This window comes from Trichoderma atroviride, chromosome 1, assembly GCF_020647795.1.
Source record: "Trichoderma atroviride chromosome 1, complete sequence".
Classification (NCBI taxonomy): Eukaryota; Fungi; Ascomycota; class Sordariomycetes; order Hypocreales; family Hypocreaceae; genus Trichoderma; species Trichoderma atroviride.
Window position 1 is genome coordinate 672,399 of NC_089400.1, and position 11,595 is coordinate 683,993.

An 11,595-nucleotide genomic window follows, 5' to 3' on the forward strand; every position below is an offset into this window, starting at 1 on the left:
GTTAATTTTTTTTTTTTTTTTTTTTTTTTTTAGTTCTCCGCTTGTGTGCCTATAATGTCCAACTTGCTCATAAAGAATCCGAGATAAACCAGCTTCGTAAAGAGTCACTACCACCATCACCGCAAAACCTGTTATTCCCAATGCATATAACCTAGCCAAAAACATCCTTAATCCCTTGTATAATGGACCTGATAGGCAGAATGCCCGCCAGGCATAGAAACAGAATACTCCAGCGTAAGCTTAACCGCCTTTCCGGCATTCAAGCTCACATCCCAGCTCAGCTTGCCCTCCTTCTTGAGCTTCGCAGTAGCCTTACCCCAACTACCATCGTCCTTGCTCTGGCCCTCCTTCTCGGCCACACCAGTGGCAACCCCATTGTTGCTGTCGACGACCAAACCACGCGGGTACAAGAGCTCCACGCGTAACCGCTCATCTTCCGAGACGGGCACCTGATCTTGCACGAGCAAGTCGACAGCCCGGCCTCCCACGGCGCGGGTGTTGTGGAGCGTCACCGTGCGTACGTACACGGCGCTGTCTTCCTTGCTGAACAGGCCGGACGATGTGCGGTGCACCTCGGGCTTGGCATAGGTGACCTTGATGGCGGGATCGATGCCGAGGCTAAGACTAAAAGACTCTCCGGAGCTGCAGCGAGGGAGCAATGTTTTGCCCATAAAGGTGCCGTCGAGGGTGAGGCTCGCATCGCCCTTGAGGAGAGCGACCTTGCTGCTGTTCTTCAGCTTGGCGCTGAGATATGCGACGGCCTTGTACTTGGCAACAACGGTGTGGCTGAAGATGACGTTGGAGAAGGGGATGCGGGCCACGCGCTGCTTGGAGCCGTTGTACTTGGGAGCGAGGGTCTTGAGGCCGGGAAGGTCGTAGGTGGTGGTAAGCCCAGTCTCCTCCATGAGAGAGGCATCGTAGATGGCATCATCATCGTAAGGAGGCTTCTCAACTTGGGCGTCATTGGTCTGTTCTGGCTGTGCTTCCACTGCTTCCTCTCTGATTGCGGAAGAACGGAATGAACCTCCAGGTGGTGCGGGCGCACGACTACCAAACAAACCTCCAGTTGCCGATGTTGTAGCTGAGACAGAACCGAACAAGCCTCCGCCTGTGGCTGCTGGGCCGGCATTGTTGCCGAAGCCGGTGCTCTGAGATCCAAAGAGAGCTGAACCTCGTGGAGCTATCGCTGCTGGCGGAGGAGGAGGAACAGCTTCAGGGGCAAGCTTCATCTTGCGTGTTTTCATCCTCTTTCCCATTGATGAGCTGTTTTGAGCGGCATTTTCAGCTTGCTGCATGATAGCCTGGTGCTTGACTTGATTCATGGCTACCATTTCTTGGCTGCTCCAGGTGATTCTGTCTTCATCGCGACGACCAGCGTATCCCGAAGTGATGCCGATGCGCCACGGGTCGAGATTAGGAATCTTGTCGTCGAGGCCAGAAAAGGTGGCCTGGGAGGTGGAGAGCGTAACCTTGCAGTTCTTCCATGTTTCGCTGGTTCGGTTGGTGAGCATGGCATCGAAGAAGAGCGATGCAGATGCGTTGGTCGTCGAGAGCTGGAGGTCGTAGTTTGGCATCCAATACGCCGATGAGGTGACGTACGAGAAGACCAGGTCGCTCTCGACAGAGCCGGGCTTTTCAGCTTCATCCTGAGCTTCGGTAGCTGAAACCAGCGAGATGTCGACATCGCTAGCCGTAGAGCCTCGGCGTGAAGACGCGGGTGTGAAAGCCGCAACCTCCAGCGTGATGCACACGCTGTAGACGTTGAGGGGCCAGAATCTCTCCTGCTCTCTGCGCAGACGCGCTCTCTCTCGTTTAGCCTCACCCTTGATTCTGTCCTTTAGTGCCTTTTTCTTTTCCCTCTCCTTTTTGGCTTTGGCTTTGGCCTTGTCCCTTTTCTCATTCTTCTTGTCTTCTTCCTTCTGTAGCTTATTGAACTTTTTTCCGGCTTTTTCAACGTCCTTTGTGAGTTCAGTCACCAGCTGTCTGTTTTCAACCATGTCTCGACAGGCCTTTGCGCGCTGCTCTTTGTAGTGGTCGAGTGTAATCTGGATAAAATCGACGCCTTTGCTGTTACCGAGCTTGCTAATGTCTTCCAGAATCCCGAGTCGTCTCTCCGCGTTGCAGACACCATCGCGGGCAATGTCCAGTTTGTCATTGAGCTGAGAGAGCGCATGCCGGGCGGCTGTTAGATGGGAGCTTTCTGGCTTTGCATCGGCATCGGACGCTTCTTCGGCATCTGATTCGGACTCGGAGTCGGACTCGGCCTGGGGATAGACTTCGTCGAAGAGTTGGCGGTTGGGTACTTCTTCGACTTCCAGGTTACTGACGGTGGCGGTGCCATTGCTCTCAACTCTGATTGAGTCTGGGTCGAGTGTCTGGCTGAGCCCGACAATGGTGATTTGGTTTGTGCCGTGCTGTAAATTTGCTTCTGTTAGTTGATTGAGATTCTGAAGGTTAACATGTGGATTGCGGGGCTCACCTTGAGCTGGACGGCTTTGATCTCTCGGCGCACTTGAGCTCTGGAGGGAAAGAGAGTCACCGACGAAGTATTGATGTCGTTGGCAAGATACTCGATCTTGTGGACGGAGTCCTCTTCGCTAAAAGGAGTTGAGACTGCCATTGTTAAAATTGACTCTCGGCCAAGTGAGAATTGCTTTGATAAGCTGAGTCTTGAAATAAGCAATTTGGCAGCGAATTCTTCGACCAAGCCCGTCGATGTGCAGTGCGATTAGTATAGCGATTGTTATTTTCCCTCAATGAGTCAACTTGATGAAGAAGAAGCGTCCTACTTGTAACTGAATGAGGATGCCGGGTCCTTTTATCTGCCAGCAGACAACTCGCCAAGAAATCCTACGTGGACGATATAGAGGTAGTGCATTTTCACTGGCAACATGAACCAATAGAGTGACGCCAAACGGTCCAGGCAACGATAGGCTGCAGCTCCAGGCAAACGCGGGGCTGGTGCCTGTGCTAAAAACTGCTTGTTGTTACATCATCCAGGCTGCGTTGTGGTTCGACTCTACCATTATTACGTGTTTTTCTTGTCTGGAGGAGATGATGCGACGCATATATCCACTGTACTATAGCAGCCATGGCTTTTACAGGTGGCCTCACAGTTGAGACTTCAATGAGATGCATTTTTCTATGGGTTCTGCTAGAATAGCTGTATCCAGCTCCGGCCGAGCGGGGCAAGACCCGCACCGACTTAGCCTGGCATCTGGCCGAGCTGAAAACAGGGATCAGCGTCTTGACCAAGTACAAGTGGCACGAAAGCTCTGAAGCCTTTGCTGCGATGACATTCGTTCTGAATGACATGCTGCTTGAGCCGGGATCAAACAAATCTATTTAGAAGCGCTCATACGCCATATGTGCATGTATGCTGGGTGTAGTACATGTACGCTAAAAGAAACATGGATTCCCTCTTCGGGAAGAATACATGTAGTTCAAGAGCCAGCTGCAGCTTTCTCTCTCAGCAGACATGCCCAGCTAGACGCTTAGTTGATGCGAGTACTATCTTTGTGTACTATCTTTTCTTCTTTTCACTTCTTTCTTCACTTTTTCCGGGACTGATAACCCCGCAGGCCTCCCATTGCTGGGCTGTGCTACGTGCTACTTTGCGCTTTTGATTGCTGGCCGTCAGTTAGCATTGACGCTAGCCTGGTTATCATGGCTATGCTCAAAATTAGTATTTCAAGGAAAACTATGCCAACATTGGGTTTGATTCACAAAGGATAGAGTAAATTGTTAAGGGGCAGAATTACTACGGTCTTCTGCATGGACCATAAGGAGAGCCTTGGTAGACGTAAAGGAGACGGCTTATAAGATGTCGGTGAAGCCCCCAATGTGGGCCATGATAGAGCAATGGGTCTTGATCAGACAAAGTATTCATCTACCCAGGTCTTGTGGGCAGAGAAGGAATGCAGAATTCGAAAAGTCCATCCAAGGCTTGAAGGGAAAAAGCAACTACGTATTCACTCAAGTAGCTAAATATAAAGGATCGCAAACTACAGACGTCAACCAATGTTGACTGTCGATCAAACCCCGCCTAAGCAGAGCTGTATGCTCCAATCTGGGTCATACTCCGTCTATACGCATACGATGATCCCTGTGATTCCTCACTAACTGCTTCGATAGCTTCGATGCATTGCATATCGTCGGTCCAATATGCAGCATGAGGCCAATCCCCCACTTTTAACCGCCCTCAGCTTCTGGCTCCCATGCGTCGTGGGATAAATGATGCAAACGCGCAGGCTCCTTATGTGAACCTTACCAGCCACCTCCAATTTGGCAGCGCTCACAAAGACCGCGAGCACCCATCAACGAGTCCCCCAAATTCTCCCAAGCTGTGATAACCTCGCCTCTCATCCCATTTTCGCGTGACATAGAAGCTGCAGACATGGATCCGCATGCGCCGCCGTTGAAAGCGCTGTCTCCGCAGCCGATTGATTCGCCCAGCCCCAATAGAGCCTTTCCCGTCTCAACTGCGCCGTCGTCCTCAATACCGGCGCTGCCTCTGCGACCGGCGATGGACCAGCAGCTACCCGACCGCTCGATGCACATGGACGACATGCCTCGGACGACGTCGATTCCGCGCGGCGCCGACTTCCCCCAGGCTGGCGATTTCCCCCCCAAAGCCCAGCGACTACTCCAAGGCCAGCGATTATCCCAGGGCCACAGACTTCCACCCGAGGCCGTATGAGTACCCGACCTCGAGGCCGATGCAGCAGCTCCAGTCGCCAATGCAGCAGCTCCAGTCTCCGTATAACCCCATGGTTCCTCAGCTCGATATGAAGGATGTCAAGTCCAGCTGCCAGCGCAATCTGAGACACCTCATGTACCTCCAGAACCAGCGGCGCGGCTATGATTACGCGTCGCAGGTCGACCTAGAGTGGCAGATTCGCAGCCAAACGGGCATCTTGATAGGTGAGGTGCGGACGCTCCAGAACGAGGTCCGACGCATGGTCAAGAATGCGAAGAACCACCGATGGCGGCGATGGCTGTTTGGAGGATTTCTGTAAGACTGGCTTCTGGTTTTTCCTTTTTGCGGGAATGGCTAAGCTGACATTGAGCAGGGCGACGTTTATCCCGATTGTGCGCAAGCTGTTTCGCCGAGGCTCGGATTCTGAGTCGCTGGCTTCATCCAACAACACCGAATACGCATTCCGCAAGTCAAAGGGTCTCCTCCAGCGCATCAAAGATACCGTCTTGGGCCATCACCGTCTCGCCAGCATCGCCTTCTTTGTCTTTTCGGTCATGTACGTGTTCCAGAATGAAGTCACATTGCGGGTGGCCAAGACAGTACAGAAGCGCCTCAAGAAACTGTCCCAGCGGCTCGAGTATAGCAACCAGGAGGTCGATGAGAAGGACCTGAAGGTTCTAGAAGGCTGGCGATGGAGAGTGCTTTTATGGTGAAGGAGTAGAGTTTGCCGCTTTTCTGTTAATGGGCATTTCTGGAATGCGCCAATGGGCTTTTGACAATTGATGATGACGAAGATATCCTACTAAAGGTGCATGATTGTAACGAAGCTTTTGCACTACTCGCAGCTCAGCTTTGAGCTGCTGTTTCCACGTTTCATCCTTTGCAACTTCCATGCTATTATACTTTAACCTAATATATAATTTACGTATATTTACACCACAATTGAGATAACAAATTCTAGCTGAATGCTGAATCCATCATTTCCCGTCCACGAAAATGGCTGAGAATGCTTCGAGTCGAGCTCAACAGCGCCCTCACGCGGGAGTCGGGACAGGATCTCACAGAGATCTAGCCAGAGGACCCAAAGATGCCTATTTTCGCAGCTTGTACACAAAAGCTCCCGACTTCCGAGCGATGGCGCTCAATGATCCCGAATTTGCAGCTTTGTTTGTCTTCCCCGTTCACGGTGTTCAAGCATGTCCGGATCATGGCAATGCTAACGGGAAACTTAGCATCAAAGGTCGAGGTCGTGACCTCAACTTCAGCGACCCCAACGCCGTCATGCAACTGACGAAGACGCTGCTCAAGGTTGATTTTGACCTTTCCATTGAATTACCAGAGGATCGATTGTGCCCTCCAGTGAGTGAGATGAGCTTCTTTAGGCTTCAATTTGTGGCACGGCCTAACGGAGATGAGTGAAAAGGTTACGAACAGACACAATTATATCCTGTGGCTCAAGGACTTGCTAGACACCACATCGTACGATGAGCCTGGCCGGAAAGCGGTTGGACTAGATATCGGCACGGGTGCGAGCTGCATATATCCGTTGCTTGGATGCGCTCAGCGCGACTGGTCATTTATTGCAACTGGTGAGTTTGGCTCTCGATTTCATCCCCTGACTGGATGAATGTTGTACAAATATTATAAACAGACATCGACGCGAAAAGCTTGGAATGCGCGGAGAATAATGTCAAGCTCAATGACCTCGAAAGTCGAGTTCGGGTTATCGGCCGAAAGCCCGACGATGCGCTCATTCCGCTAGACGATCTGAAGATGGACTGCATCGACTTTACAATGACGAATCCTCCCTTCTATGAGTCTACAGAGGCCATGTTGGAGAGCGCGGCAGGAAAGTCACGTCCACCATTCACTGCCTGCACCGGCGCTGAGGTAGAGATGGTAACTGAGGGCGGAGAAGTTGGTTTCATCAGCCGCATCTTCGAAGAGTCGCTCGTTCTACGCGAGCGCATCCAGTGGTATACAGCCATGGTGGGCTTTTTGTCTAGCCTCACCAAGATTGTCGATAAGCTATGGGAGCATAAAATAGACAACTATGCCGTCACAGAGTTCACTCAGGGCAACAAGACGAGACGGTGGGCGATTGCGTGGAGCTTTCAGCCTCTACGGCCAGCACAGAACGTTGCGAGGGGAACAAAGGCCGCGTTGTCGAGAAATATCTTGCCTCCCATGACGGAGACTACCGCGTTCAAGATGCCCCTGAGGGAAAATATCGGCGGCTTTGCAGAGAATTTGAGCAATGCTATTGCGGCATTGGAACTTGTATCCTGGAATTGGAATAAAGAGAAGCTCGAGGGCGTTGGCAGAGCCGTGGACAAAGTATGGAGCCGACCATGGCGACGTCAGAAAAAGAGAGAAGCGGAGATGCAAATGAATAAGGAGATGGACGGAGGAGGAAACACGGAGAAGCCATCGTCCGAGGCACAGGTTTGCCGATTTGGCTTCAAAGTTGCCGTGAGAGTGGCGAGAGATCATGTTTCGGTCGAAGCACGGTGGTTGGAAGGACACGATGAGGTGGCCTTGGAGAGCTTCCGGGGATTCTTGAAGACAGCCTCAGAGAAGGCTGTAGAAGACCTGAAGAAGGCGTGAAGCCGACAACGGGAGAGTAGACGAGCCAACTCATTCAGCCCAGTGATGCCATTTCATTTACGTGATACTCTCTATGGCAATTACTCTAGTATACTCTATAGGTAGTTGCATATTCACAAAGATCAAGGCTTCACGGCAGGTGCTTATCAAAGCCCGCCCTCACAAGCCTCTGCCCAGCCTCCCAAACCTCGACCGGAATCTCCTGCTCAATCTGAAACCCCCCGCGTAGGATACTCCCGAATGCGAATCAAATCGCCCACCATGATGCTCGTGACGAGTTCCCTCGTATTGCTCGCATCAGGATACTCATCAAAGCTCAGCTTCGGACTCGAAACCGTAAACGCCGTCGCCTCATCCGGCCACTGCTTCCTAAACGTCGCATACGTCCTCCTCTCCATGTACGGCTTCTGCACCAGCACCAACTTGTTGAACTCCAACCCCCTTTCCTTTAAGAGGGCATATGTGAAGCGCACATTCTCGCCCGTGTTCCTGGCTCGCGGCTCCACGATGATTTTATCCTCGGGCACGCCCATCTCGCGGGCAATGGCGGCAAAGACCACCGCCTCGGGCTCGCTGAAGAGGCCCTTTGTCAGGGCGCCCGAGTCGCCCGAGTAGATGAGATACGGCGCCAGGCCGTCGAGGTAGAGCTGCGCGGCGTGGGCGGCGATGCGCGTGTCGAGGCTGCAGAGGCAGAAGATTGCGTCGGCGGGGTGGAGGGGCATGTTCATGCGGTGGAAGTTGTAGACGAGGGTGGCGTCTTGGTGGACTTGGTCGGTGGTTTCTACGGCCATGATGGAGTTGTTTTACTTGCGATGATGATGAATTTACACGTTTGATTCGGTATGAACCGTATATAGAGCTGAGGGAGAGCTGGATGAAGTGAGGCCGCAGCCGGTATACGGAAGTGGGGGTCATGAGCGGCCGCTGCGTTTTACGAGGAATCAGCGGAGTATCCTGAACAGGAAATGCTGTGTCGTATTATGAGATTGATGCTGCTATTCTCGTATTCTAATTCCTCTCTACCAAAATGTACAGACGTTTTCTTCCAGTATCCAGAAGTCCAGTGGTGATCACGGCTGAGAATCTGTGGTGGTGGAGCACACGGTAAAGAAGAGTTGCATTCGAATCGCAGTCAGCAATTGCACGTGCGATTTGCTTACAATGCCATTTCGACTTGATCTCAATAGAAATGGAGCTCAGCTGATGAGGCTTGAGATACATATTGTCGCATCAGATCTCTTTCCCATCTGAGCCAATCTGTATACCTACATGCCCCGTCTGTATGCTACGCTGCAAGGCCTTCCGCAACGAGCAATTACTGGGCATGTCTTTGTTATCATTGTGCCGCCCACGAGGCTGGGGGCAAATTTTGGTAAGAAGACGACATAGACAGGCTAGAATGCTACATGGAATATAAAATTGCCTCCGGTCATTGATACGAGAATAAACCTGCCTTGGCTTGGCAATGGTTATCAGAAGCGCCAGCCTGATTTCAGAGTCTAGACTGCACGACTAGAAACACCCCCTCTGAGTTCCTGTGGGTTCCACTTTTGGTTAATACATGCAACTAGAGGGTAGCTGCCTTTTGGGGTAATAAAATGGAAAAGCAATAATTTCGTAGTGCATGGGATTAACGGAAAAGCAAATGTTGCTCTTTAATTAGTCTGATGTTTTGTCAAATATTGAGAAAAAGAAATACACTAAGCTATTTATTTTTAGTAAATTATTAGACTTTTCTATACTCTTATAAAAACAGCTTCTTAAAATAGCCGCCCTTTTGTATAAGTTTATAGCACTCTTCAAAGTTCCTTGCAACAGCGCTTCTAAAGCCAACATGGTCATTGTAATTATCTCCTTCGTAAATGTGTGCTGTTTTATTCCTTCGAGGTGATTGAACTCGCAGAACCGATACTGTAAGCTGCCGATCAAGGACATCCTTTCTGAACAATATTTTTCTTGTCTGTGGAAAAGTAATCCTTTGGCTCCACCATTTCAGCTAGGACTTTGAGACCCTCCGAATGCACGGAACAAACTGACAAGGAGTGCTCCTCATACCCCCCCCGTTGCCAGGGTCCTCTTCCTTCCACAGCCTGGCCCTCGATAAGGTTAGCCCACCGAATCTGACCTACCCTGTGAGATTCGGCGACTCACCCCTGCTGCGAATGTCAGCAACCCCTCGAAAACCCATGCCAAGTGGCGGCCGTATATCGATTGTTGGAACGCTTTACTCGAACAAGTGAAGGTTGGGAGACTAATCAATCAGTGACTGGGTATTTTTTTTCTGTGGCAGAATCTTACTCTGACCACTGGCTTGACTAATAGTCTCTAAGCAACATCGTTGAACCCTGAAAGGACTATAGCTGCTGACTGTTGGAGGGCAGGCTCGGAGGCTAGGAAATCAATAATGAGAGCTTCAGCAGTGTTTAGTGGCTGTGCTCTGCAGGTATGCGTAAGAAGCAATTTCATAAGGTCACTGGGCATCCAAGTACATATATCAATTCTGTATAAGCCGCTTGTTACGTGCTCTTGTGTAATCCCAAACATCCCTCCCCCTTTCTTCCCCCATTCACCTTTGTCATATACAAGTATTTTATTAGTCTTGTGGCTATTGTATTTCGTGTAAACACAACTTCAAAAATGGCTTCTATTGCCCCCGTCATTGACATCTCTGGCTACCTTGCCGGCGACAATAGCCAAATCCCCAAAATCACGGCAGAGATTGACCGTGCCTTTCGCACAACCGGCTTCTTCCAGCTCGTCGGCCATGGAATCCCTCAGTCTCAGATTGACGGCATGATCCAGGCAACTGCCGACTTCTTCGCCCTGCCTGATGAGACCAAGAGAAAGATTCATGGCAAGATGCGAGGCTACCAGTCTCCCGAGCTCCGCGAATCGCTCTCGTCATTAGCGAAGGAGGGATTTTTTATTGGAAGACATTTGCCTGGCAGAAACCGGCCTATCGTGGAGGGCAATCTCTGGCTAAAGGAGGAGGAGGCTCCTGGATTCAGAAAAACCATAGAAGAGTACTTTGCCGCCATGGAGAAGCTGGCCGTGATCTTGCTGCGACTCATTGCGCTGGGTCTAGGACTGGAAGAGACCTTTTTTGATAACTTTGCAAAACAACCCGAAGGTTTGCAGATATGACTATTGACTCTCCCTAAAACTTGGTAGACGCGGCTCACATGTATCTTCAAAATTCAGGTGCCGTACTCATGCGAGTCCATCGATACCACCCTACTCTGCCCGAAGAGGGCGACGACGTGGTAGGCTTGGAGGCCCACGCGGATACGTCTGGCGTTACCATTCTATACCAGGACGGCAGTAAGTAAAATCATTCTTGTTGCTGGAGTTGTTGAGCGTGTCATGGATAGTTTTGGCTAATCAGCCTGTTAGTTGGCGGACTGCAAGTCAAGAATGAACAGACTGGCGAATTTGAGACAATTGAGCCCGTCCGCGATGCGTTCGTCATCAATCTGGGCAACATGTTTGGTAAGAGTTTCGCCCTTGTTCCATCCGAGACACTGTCTGTTTGCAGCAACCATCTCCATGTGCTAACCACGGCCCTTGGCAGCCCGCTGGACCAACGACAACTACCTCGCCGCCGAGCACCGGGTTCTGCTGCCCACAGACAAGTTCCGCTACAGCGCCGCGTACTTTATGGCCGGCTGGCTGGATCAGGTGATTGAATGCCTACCACAGGTGCTCAAGGCCGGAGAGTCGCCCAAGTACGAGACGTGCACGGTGGAGGAGCTGGTGACGAACTTCAGGAAGGAGATTTACGACATCCACACGCCGGGCGCCACGGCATATGTTACCGTGGAGGAGTCGTAAGTCAGGGGTGATGATAGTTTCCTTGATGTATCCAGAAGCATTATCTACAATTTTTTTTTTAATTGTCGTGTCCTGTAAACGGCGTGTCTGCCAGTATTTGGGCCATGTTTCTGATCATCCATTCAGTGATTACTGTGTACCCCTTGGCATCGCTATAAACGAGGAACAAGGCCTGTAAGTCTCCATCCTGCGTACAACCCCCGCTATCTGGGCTGCGAGCGGCGGGGGTGGGGACCATAGATTGCCATCAAAATGCGTGCTGCGATGGTGACCTGTCACCTCCGAGCTGCGCCGGAGTTTCAAGGCACGCGCTGAAGCTGAACCCGTCCACTGGACTGGAATCCGCCCCGCCCACAGCGCCCAGCCCGCGCGTCCACAGGCCAGGCCGGACCCTTTGCAGGGCTGTGCTGTTTCACCCAGTCGCTATTGATGCCTATTGACTCAATGGATGCTCTGCA

General features: G+C 51.3%; 6 protein-coding genes across 6 annotated transcripts; 4 read left to right on the plus strand and 2 right to left on the minus strand.

Annotated features, from left to right (window-relative positions):
• Positions 1–31: 31 nt before the first annotated feature.
• Positions 32–3,089, minus strand: TrAtP1_000263 (uncharacterized protein). The gene is made up of 2 exons (XM_014091821.2): positions 2,480–3,089; positions 32–2,414 (listed from the first exon to the last, which is right to left on the minus strand). The coding sequence occupies exons 1-2, from the start codon at positions 2,618–2,620 to the stop codon at positions 168–170; spliced, it is 2,388 nt and encodes a 795-aa protein (XP_013947296.1). The 5' UTR covers positions 2,621–3,089; the 3' UTR covers positions 32–167.
• Positions 3,090–4,396: 1,307 nt separating this feature from the next.
• On the plus strand, positions 4,397–4,699 carry TrAtP1_000264 (uncharacterized protein; the record flags this gene model as incomplete). The annotated part of the gene is made up of 1 exon (XM_014091820.2): positions 4,397–4,699. One exon carries the CDS (start codon positions 4,397–4,399, stop codon positions 4,697–4,699), a length of 303 nt encoding a protein of 100 aa, XP_013947295.2.
• Positions 4,700–4,718: 19 nt separating this feature from the next.
• On the plus strand, positions 4,719–5,412 carry TrAtP1_000265 (uncharacterized protein; the record flags this gene model as incomplete). Its single annotated transcript, XM_014091819.2, has 2 exons — positions 4,719–5,014; positions 5,073–5,412. The coding sequence occupies 2 exons, from the start codon at positions 4,719–4,721 to the stop codon at positions 5,410–5,412; spliced, it is 636 nt and encodes a 211-aa protein (XP_013947294.2).
• Positions 5,413–5,595: 183 nt separating this feature from the next.
• On the plus strand, positions 5,596–8,228 carry TrAtP1_000266 (uncharacterized protein). The gene is made up of 4 exons (XM_066110509.1): positions 5,596–5,865; positions 5,932–6,058; positions 6,123–6,288; positions 6,351–8,228. The coding sequence occupies exons 1-4, from the start codon at positions 5,696–5,698 to the stop codon at positions 7,304–7,306; spliced, it is 1,419 nt and encodes a 472-aa protein (XP_065966581.1). The 5' UTR covers positions 5,596–5,695; the 3' UTR covers positions 7,307–8,228.
• Positions 7,513–8,097, minus strand: TrAtP1_000267 (uncharacterized protein; the record flags this gene model as incomplete). Its single annotated transcript, XM_014091817.2, has 1 exon — positions 7,513–8,097. The coding sequence occupies one exon, from the start codon at positions 8,095–8,097 to the stop codon at positions 7,513–7,515; it is 585 nt and encodes a 194-aa protein (XP_013947292.2).
• A 1,566-nt stretch (positions 8,229–9,794) lies between the features above and the next one.
• On the plus strand, positions 9,795–11,199 carry TrAtP1_000268 (uncharacterized protein). Its single transcript, XM_014091816.2, has 4 exons — positions 9,795–10,436; positions 10,508–10,627; positions 10,700–10,795; positions 10,878–11,199. Exons 1-4 carry the CDS (start codon positions 9,944–9,946, stop codon positions 11,135–11,137), a joined length of 969 nt encoding a protein of 322 aa, XP_013947291.1. The 5' UTR covers positions 9,795–9,943; the 3' UTR covers positions 11,138–11,199.
• Positions 11,200–11,595: the final 396 nt, after the last annotated feature.